The 10,301-nt window shown below is 40.0% G+C and overlaps 1 protein-coding gene across 1 annotated transcript in view; it reads left to right on the top strand.

The window, feature by feature from the left end:
- LOC111873927 (protein Shroom) overlaps nucleotides 1–10,301 on the top strand; it is a gene marked incomplete in the record, with an annotated part of 420,460 nt that overhangs the window by 356,848 nt on the left and 53,311 nt on the right. The window contains 3 exon segments of the mRNA XM_033755279.1: nucleotides 3,022–3,373; nucleotides 4,704–4,774; nucleotides 4,864–6,567. Coding sequence (XP_033611170.1) covers nucleotides 3,022–3,373; nucleotides 4,704–4,774; nucleotides 4,864–6,567 — 2,127 coding nt within the window.

Below are 10,301 nucleotides of genomic sequence, written 5' to 3'. Positions count from 1 at the left end.
AGTAAGTAAGTAAGTAAGTAAGTAAGTAAGTAAGTAAGTAAGTAAGTGGCATTATGCACTCCGAAAATGTGGCACAGTTCAAATATTTGGGATTGACAGTAACAAATCAAAACTTGATTCAAGAGAAAATCGAGATGAAACTGAATTCGGATATTGCTTCATACCATTCTGTCAAGAACCTTTTCGTCTTTTCATCTGCTGTCTAAAAACATAAAAATTAGAATTTACAAAACTATAATTTTGCCTGCGGTTCTGTATGGGTGTGAAATGTGGTCTCTGACACTAAGGGAGGAACACAGACTGAGATATTTGGACCGAAGAGAGATGAAGTGACTGAGATATTTGGACCGAAGAGAGATGAAGTGACGGGAGGTTAGAGAAAACTGCATAATGAGGAGCTTCATAATTTTTACTCTTCTCCGAGTATAATTAGTCCTGTAGGGTGAGATAAAGAGGGCAGGTAGTACACACAGAGGAGAAGAGGAATGCATATAGGATATTGGTGTGAAAGCCAGAAGGAAAGAGGCCATTACAAAGATGAAGATGTAAGTGGGTGGATAATATTAAAATGGATCTTAGATAGGATGGGGTGGTATGGGCTGGATTCATCTGACTCAGGATAGGGACCAGTGGAGGGCTCTTGTGAACATGGTAATGAAACTTCGGGTTCCATAAAATGCTGAGAAGTTCTTGAGTAGCTGCACAATTGGCGGCTTCTCAAGAAGGGCTCAGCTCTATGAAGTTAGTGTCATGCATATGTAAGGCTTTAGCCAGCAAGGATGTTTAGGGTAGGAATGGTCAAGAACTGCATTCTGATTACCTTTGAAATGTTGTGGCTGTTACTAATTGAAGCATATAATCAAATACGAATACCTGACATATTTCCGAATGTTTTCAGGAACATCCAACTGAATCATAAATGCAGTATCTGGCACACATGATTAGAAAGTATCGTTCTACTCACTGCCAATTTATACTATACAGNTTAATGACAAAACAACAACAAAAAAACAACAACAACAACAATACCATCTTCTGGGACGCTTATGCAGTTTAGTCTGCTAGAGGTTCATTAATGTTTTGGAGGAATAAACTACAGTGAACCCTCCCTAATTTGGAATAATTGGGATGGGGGATGTCATCTGGATGAAATGATAATCCAGATTAGTGAAGCAAAAGGTAGCCCTAAAAGACAATAAACTTAGAACACACATAAATGGAAAATTTAATGATGTAAGTAGTGCTAATGAAAATAAGTGGAAAGTATCACTGTATAGCATTTATTTAAAAATATAAAAAGACAATGTATTTATTCATCTATAGAAATCCCAAAAGTTATACTTGTTTTGAACATAATAATTCAGGTTTGAAGAAATGTGAACGAACAAGTGACTCATGTGCTTTCCTAATTTCCATGTGTCTTATAAAGTATGTACTCAACTGTTAACAACGTTTTTCATATTTCTGTCTGGATTATCCAATATCCGGATAAACTGTAACTGGNATCCAAAATAATAAATGCATTTTTTTAAAAACATAAAAAATGTTTTAATAATAATAATAATAATAACAATAATAATAGTAATAACAACAACAATAATAATAATAGTCCTAAGTGCAACAATTTATTGTAGTTCTTTCATCTTCCTTTCTTCTACACTATATGTTTCGGCTGTAAACGGCCATCGTCAGGTGTATACTCGCACGTAGCTGCTATGCTGCACGTAGTTTAAAATTTTAAAAAATACTAGTCTTCCCAATTGTTCATTTTTCCGTTGCTAACAGGTTTCGATATATCAGAATCCTCCCCGTTGATATCTGTCACATATGTACAAAATCTTTGTTAACCTACACATGTCAATTTGATTTTCAAAAACTGGCACTTTTAAAATCTTCAATTCCAATTTAAAAATTTCTTCAATTTTTTTTTTTTTTTTTTCAAATTTTAAAATTTAAAATTCTCAGGGGTACCCGCCGTATGTCTATGGTGCTGCAGCGGCTACTTCTTATTTTCAGCACTGTTCAGGTATTGTGTGTAGGCTCCCTGTGTGCGTGCCGCTACTTATCTTTAATACTTGTGTAGAGTAACAGGATGCTTAAATATAATATTGTAAACTGTAACTGGATTAGCGAGAGTTTACTGTACCTCCGTCTTTACGATCGAAGAATGAACCAAGAAAGCAACAAACAGCAGACAGAATGGAGCAAGTAGAATGGTTATTCATGCTGCTGTTTTAGTTTACTCTTCACTCCTGAAGATGGAAGTAGCAAATCCCTCCGAAATGTCAGTAAACATCTATCAGACTGTGTGACATAACATCCTTGAAGATGGTGCTGTTCATAATCACTGCCATGAGAACCCCACATCTTGGATAATGACAACGGTATATTATAGTTTTAGTTATTGTTGTTATTATTATTAGTTTCTTCTCAGCAGTGATATTGACTGTTGAATTGCAGGTTTAAAATTTCCATCAGAATTGTAAGGCTTATTATGTCAATACACAGATCATATCTATCAGAAATTAAAATTAGTTTGATAAATTATTGATTCTAAAAGAGGCAATTTTTCTTCTTATTATCTCCAATTTGATTTATGGTCTCCACACTAAGTATTTAGGACAAAGGAAAGCAGTAAATGCTAGACTGTTCTGATTTAGCTTATATTTTTTATTTTGCTTACTCTAAGGATATGAATTCTTTTATGGAGAGTGCATATTGACTGCACGGTGCAGTGTTTTGAAATTCATGTCATTGGTAATACTTTGATCTACCTTATTTTACTAAATAATAAGTGTACGATTTTACAAGTGATTTTAATGGTGAATGAAAGAATTTGCAGAATTTATGATCATGATATTTGTGTTTAATATTTAATATCTGCATTGGTTGTGTACTTCATTTTGGTTAAGTCTCCATTTTTGGGGTTTCTGTTACCACACTCTTAGACATACTGATAGTTGGTCTGCCACGAATAAGCATCCAAATGTTATTACGCTTAATACATGTGTTAACAAACAGGTTGATTCCGATGTCTTTGCTGCCCCCTACATTGTCTGTAGCTGAGAGAATCAATGAACTAGAGCGCCAGCAGACCAGGTACACGTACCTGGATCCAGACAAGCGACATCGTGTGTCAGATCCAACACTGAAAGCTATCCAGAAGAAAGCACTGCTGTCATTTTATGAACGCCATCATTCTGCCACTGCAAGGAGCCAGACATGGAGATCAGAGCCTCAGTTAGCTCAGCCAACATCTGTTGCACCTTGCCCACAGTCACCTCCTCCTCAACCACCTCCTCGACCCCGTGCCTCACAGTCATCCCGCAGAGCCTCATCAGCGTCAGACTATGCTGGTGGCTCATGGCGAGAGGTAGGCTATGACTATTGTAATGTAATTTCTTCTCATGTTACATATATCGGGAGCCATGATAGCTCAGTTGGTATAGCAGCAGGCTGTGGGCTGGATGGCCAGGTTGTGATTCCTGGCAGGGACAAGAGATTTTCCTCTTATCCACATCGTCCAAACCAGCCCTGTGGCCCATCTGGCCTCCTGTCCAATGGGTGTCAGCAGCACTTTGCCCAGGCTTAAAGCGGCTAGGGTGTGAAGGTGACCATTCACCTTCATTTAATGTCAAGGTGGAAGTACACCTACACTTCTCCATACGTCTTAATGGCTTGATTAATTAAGCATAGGGACAAGTTTACCTTTGTTATTACAGATAAGAGAACTTTAATGTTCATTTTCACATTATTATATAGAATTATCCAGAGTAAATTATAAGTGATTGTTAGTGATTGACTTAGAGGTTTAATTTGCTGAACCCCAGGAGTATAATAGAGCATGCACATTGTTAAGCAATGCTTGTATCTATTTAGAGGCTAAAATTGAAATTCATTTTATGATATTAAGAAGATGAATGCTAGGTACATCCTTGTTCATTTGTTGGACAAAATATGTAAAATCAATGGATAATCAGGAGGTCATGCATGTCCATTTGCATACTTAATCTCCATAACTAGCACACTGATTCTAATTAAGTTTGGTATCGGAACTAAAGGTTGTCAGGAAATTTCTGTTTTTGTGTATAATCCCTGCTGTACATTAAACCAAATTTAAGATTTTTTAGAATCAGCTCATCATACAGCATGTTGATGCATGACATGAGATCTTGTTGAAGTCCATGAACTCATTTGATTGGACAGATATTTATTGACATAAAAGGACAAATGGTTTCAGATATTTGAACACAGAAACTAGCACTTCAAATCACTATGAAGTCTTTTTGTCTTCAGTCACTTTGTGCTACTCTATCCTAATCTGTACTCAACTAATCTTCACAGTTCACTAAGGACATGCTCCATTCTTGTCCTTGTACTCTCAAGTGTTTCCAGCTTCTGAAGTCGCTGCTCCTATAAGCACTCTGCACAGACCCAACAGAAAACACAGTCAGTATCATTGATGACATCACCACGTTACATAGCATGGTCCGATAGGCGGAAATGTGTTCACTGAACCATTGCCTAGAAACAGATTGCATAACCCCACTGTTATATTGTTATGTGCATGTAATAGTTAGCAATGGCTGTTTCTGTGGCTCAACAGTAAATATGCCACAATATTAAATGTGGTACCCAGTGAATTTGACAGTAAAATACTTTTATATGTCTGATATATATTACACCATTTGTTCTCTTCACAGACGGCAGTAAATAAAGAGAATTTTAACTCTGAGTCTGGTAGTATTCGTGATGGGCCACGCCATCAACACAGGTAGGTGGATGAAGCATTTGGTGTTATAAAATGTCCAGCTGTAAAAGATGCCAGTCCATTAATGATGAATACTGATCTACTTTTATTAGTTCCAGCTGTGGCTCTCTCTCTACTGATCTGCTTGGACCGCTCATAGTCGGTCCATCCATCTCTGTTGATGACTGGGTTCCAGAGCGACCTCCTAAGAAACCTCATCTACGAGCTGCTTTTCCACCACCTGTTCCTGAACGACTTCCAAGTCCAGACTTGCCTCCACCTTCACCACCACCAGTACTTGAAGATGAAGTGTTTGCGTCTGATGAACCACTGCCTCCTCCGCCTCCAGAACTTCATTCTCCTGACAGGACAGTTGTGTCTGAATCTCACGAGGAAAGAACTTCTTCACCCCCAAAACAGTTGTCACAGAACATTTCATCACTTCAGAGGCATCAAGATACTACAGTCCGGAATTTGGAAAGTAGTTCAGATAGAAGTCCAGAGAATGGCAGTCCAGTCCAAAATGAATCTGCAGCCCAAAGACATGGTGAGAACAGTGTTACTTCACCTCAAAGACAATCTGGAAACTTGACACAGCGGCATCCAGAAAATATGACATCACCGCAGGGTCCTTCAGAAACCAATGTGCCTCAGATATCTGCAGCAAATAATCTGCTTTCTAGTAGACATGTTGATGGTTCTAACCAAAAAGTCCAAGACAAGTACTGCAAAAACAGTAGCCTTGCAGATAGCAACCACACCCTGCAGAGACAAACAGAAAATGGAATTTCATCCCAAAGGTATCCAGAACGAGGCTTGTCACTTCCAAGAAACACTGAAGATTGTGTTGTACCACATAAACGTCTTGAGAATATCATCACGTCCCAAAGACATCTAGAGCATAGCAACGTGACTCAGAGACACAGAGAAAGTGCTACAACTCAGAAGCATGTAGGTAAGAGCAATCAAAACCAGGGATCTGTCAGTAATGAAATTACCCTTCAGAGATACCACCAGAATGGCTCATCCCTGAGGCATCTGGAAAATGGCACTGGAAGTCAGAAACAAGCAGAAAATGGAAATATAACTTCAAGACTAACAGATAGCATGAATGTAACGCAGAGATCCATAGATACTAATGTCTCCATGACTAGGCATACCAGCAGTGCAACCCTGACTAGAAGACAAGAGTGTGGTGCAGTCAGTAACAGCCATGTGGGAAACAGTTCAAGTCATCAAGGCTACATTGTAACATCCCCAGCATACAGAAATATGAATGACACATTTGCAAGAACTTCAACTATCAAGCCATTAGAAAGTGATACATGTACTTCTGCAGGAATGCCCTTGTCCAGACATGGCGATAACACCAGATCATCACTACGTTATCCAACTCAGAAATTAATGGTGAATGGAAAGCTGGCGACACCAGTTTTAGAACAGATGAAGCTGCAAGAGAAACCACCAGATTCAGTGAGGATCACAGATAGAATGGGTTTCAGGAATGGAGAAGTTGTGCTCCCATCCAAACTTCGTCTTCAGAATTTTCCAACCGCGGTAAGTAATGGAGCAGGTAATATGCCAGAAGAACCATCAAGAACGTCCACATCTCCACAGATGGTTAAACAGGAGAACAGTGTAAGTGGGAAGCTAGAACAGACGGAGGGGAGAGATCGTGACCCCAGAATTTCACCATCGTCGCCTACTGCAGTTTCTTCCGAGGGAATTACGAATGATCCACAGCATGTTGACGAGACAGAGCAGAAGATCCAGGAACCTCCTGCACCAGTCACTAGACTCGCCATGCGCTGCCAGTCGTAAGTAGGACCATTTCACATTGCAGTATTAACCATGCCTCTGTTGTCCAACAGTAGTAAATCACATTCTAATTACAGACAGACATTAAATTTGCATGAAATTCATGTTGAAAAATCCAAATTTTTTGTGGTTAATTTGAAATTTGTAAATTTGAGAAGAATACCATCTTCTGGGATGTAGTGCCATTTAGGTAGTTTGTTAACCGACGTTTTGGAGGAACGTATCACCTCCATCTTCAGAATATAAGCAATCTGGAAGTGATGAATCAGTGTGAGCCAACACCTGAAGATGGAGGTGATATGTGCCTCCAACATGTCGGTTAACAAAATATGTACACAGTGCCACATCCCAGAAGAGGCATTCTTCATAGTCAGTGCTGTGAAAACCTCAAATCCTATATTGTAAATTTAAATTTGGCTGTTCTTTTTAAAAGTGAATGTGATTCTGAGTTATGAACTGGATGATCTAGCTTAAAGGATTACATTTGTAAATAACCCAGCTTAAATTCTGATAGCGAAATTTACCACACCTGGATGGTGTAGGTATACTGCCATAATTTGGCAACCAGTGCTTCGTAGCCTCTGCAAGACAGATGTAATGTTTGAAGAAAGCAGTCTTCTGGGATTTGGCACCGTGTATAAGTGGTGTTAACCGACGTTTCGGAGGAACGTATCGCATTTAACCTTGCCTTTCTCTCCCCTACACAAAAACCACGCTTGTCCCAGCTCCCTTTCCCCTACCCCTCCCACACTACTGCTTTCACTTGTATACTTGCCCTTCCCCCTTCACCCTCACTGCTCTCACATAGCTGTGTATATTCCCAAACAGTCTGCTTTTACCGGTTCTCACGGTCTCTTCGCTTGCAGAATTCTTATATTTTCTTCTACCCTGAAGATGGAGGCGATACGTTCCTCCGAAACTTCGGTTAACACCACTTATACACGGTGCCAAATCCCAGAAGACTGCTTTCTTCATAGTCACCGCCGTGAAAGCCTCAAATCTTACAGATGTAATGTTTGATTTGATGTTTCCACGTCAGTGACTGTTACAGTTGCACTTTTCAAGGATTTGACATTGTGTAATTTCGTGGATATGTAGTAATGTTTTGGAGGAACTGGTTTGGTCTACACAGTGTCACATCCAAGAGAGCCTTAGTGTTATACTCTTCCTTGTGTTTCATTGTCCACTTCCTCATTCAGTGCACTAAGAGGATAAACTAATGGCTTCTGAGCCTGTAATATGGCTTCTGTATTGTGGCCTTGTTCCAATTTTAGAAGCTGTCTCTGTTTTGCAGGAAAAAGGCTAACACTGAGAAAATTCATGTATAGACCATGTAGTCATGAATAGTCATTGCAGTTAAGTTTACTTAAAGCATGTAAAATATTCAGTTTGTACGTCACATGAAACATGATGTCTCTGCTACAAAATCAGACAGTTTATGCTGTTCAGGAAAATGATAGCTGTTTACTGTGAGAACCATACAAAACAAGGCAAACACACCATGTGGGCAGAATGCAGAGTCATGATGTTTTAAAATGGGTGGTACATATAGTAACCACAGGCCTTTGGAGGGTTAACTAACATATGTGAAAGTTATAATTTGTTTATGTGTAACCACCATTGCTTGAAAACAAATGTAGGAATCGGAGTAAAGATCGATGCATTCTTATATGTTGCGCTGTGTGGAGGTTAGTAATGATCTTCACTCTCCATCCACTTGACCCTGGCAGAAGACCTCCCCCCCACCTAGAAGATTGTGTGAATCTTGAGGGTAGTCTATATTTGATAAAGAATGAGAAACCCTTGCTCATATCAGGAATTACACCCTGGCCAGCTGACCTATAACCTATTAAAGGCTGAGCTGCCATGTGATAGATTGTTTGTGGGCAGGTTTTGGGATGGTAATTTGATTTATTGCACACTTTTGTAGCCGATGACTGCGCTTGACAGATCATTATCACACGCATATTAGCGTTCTTAGTCACGTTTTGCTTGGTAAGTTTAGCGTAAGGCCGCTTGGCGCGCCACTGTCAGTGTTTCGAAAAGTTTAACTGCAGGGCTCGATAATAGATGACACTGCTAACTATTGTTTGACACATGCCGAGTAGAGAGTAACCTACGTAATTTAACTGCATTTATCGTGATTAAAGTGGGATGTAAAGGCATTCCAGCTTATTACATTACGTTAACTGAACTTTGAGGGATGCCCAGCTCGCCTGTAGGCATTGCTTGTTGTTTTTTTATTTTGGTCATTTAACGGCGCGTTCAGTATCGGAGCTGTATAGCGTCTATCATAGGATGATTAATAAATATGGAGAAGTTGCTGGAATGAACATTGGCAGAAGAAACCGTAGTGTTCGGACAGTAGGTGCCCGAAAGCCACTTTATCCACCACAAATCCCACGTGACGTGACCTTCAATCGAACCGCGGTGGAAAGCCGGCTGCTAAAGTCCTGAACTGTAGAACTGCCATTGTTGTTATTATCACTAGAACTACATTAAGTGAATAAGTAAATGGCGGTAAGAAAGACATCGAGAAAGTTTTTGGCCAAGGGCTTTTTAGTCTGTAATTGCAACATTAACAGCGAGTTCTTAACGCGTCACTAGCAGAAGACTATGCAGATTTTTTTCAGGTTTACAAGTTGCATCTCTGAGATTGTGATTGCACTTCTGAATCTTTGCACGCTCTTGTTTTGGTTACGCCATGAATTACTGTTCCTTAGCAGCAATAATATACGCGACACCCTCTATCCGCAAAAGTTGGCACTAACTTCGCCGACAACCGGCGGTCGCTCGGTCGGTATAGTTCGCTTGCGGACTATAGGCCACGGAGTTTTTTTATCACCAATGTTATTGGATTAATCTGGCTTAGGATGGGGACCAGTGACGGGCCCTTGTGAACACGAATGAATCTTCGGGTTCCATGAAAACAAGAACAAACTCTGTGATTTTAGTTCGCAAGTGAAAACTATATCGACCGACCGACCGCCGCTTGTCGGTGAAGTTTAGTGCCAACTTTTGCGGATAGAGGATGTCGCGTGGTCAGCGCAACGAATCCCCACGGCCGTTAATTTCTGTTTTCTAGACCGGAGCCGCTATTTCATTGAAATAGCTCCGCAATTATGGGTTCCATGAAATGTTTGGGAAATTCTTGAGTAGCTGAGCAACTGGTGGCTTCTTAAGAAGGACTCTGCAACATGGAGACCCTGTGGAGAAGAGAAAATTCTTGACCTTACCGGGAGTCGAACTTAGACCCCTCTGTCGTCCATGCCGTACCGACTGCGGTATCCCTGCTCCTACAGTAATCGTGGTGCCCATTAGTACGTAAGTTCTTTGCCTCTCTTGGTCTGCTGATATGAAAAAGTTTGTCTGAAAAGTATTTTCATTCCTGCATTTTCTCTAACATACCGGAAGAAGAAGTAGATACAGATGAGAAAGGACCATATATTTTACAAAGTGAGGTGGAAAAAGCTATCAAGGAAATGAGGAAGGGAAAGGCTACAGGAGATGATGATGTACCTGGAGATGTGCTCAAGTTACTGGGAGAAGGTGGTTTGAAAACACTGACAAAACTAATGAACACCATATATGAAAGTGGGGAGTGGCCCAAGGACTTTACAGAAGTTACAATGATTGCCTTAAAGAAAAAGACAAAAGCTACAAAATGCAGCGACCATCGCACAATAAGTCTTATTGCACATACAGCAAAGATAATAGCAAAGATACTTAAAAG

This window comes from Cryptotermes secundus, unplaced genomic scaffold (genome assembly GCF_002891405.2).
Source record: "Cryptotermes secundus unplaced genomic scaffold, Csec_1.0 scaffold639, whole genome shotgun sequence".
Lineage (NCBI taxonomy): Eukaryota > Metazoa > Arthropoda > Insecta > Blattodea > Kalotermitidae > Cryptotermes > Cryptotermes secundus.
This window is presented reverse-complemented; position numbering and strand designations above follow the sequence as displayed.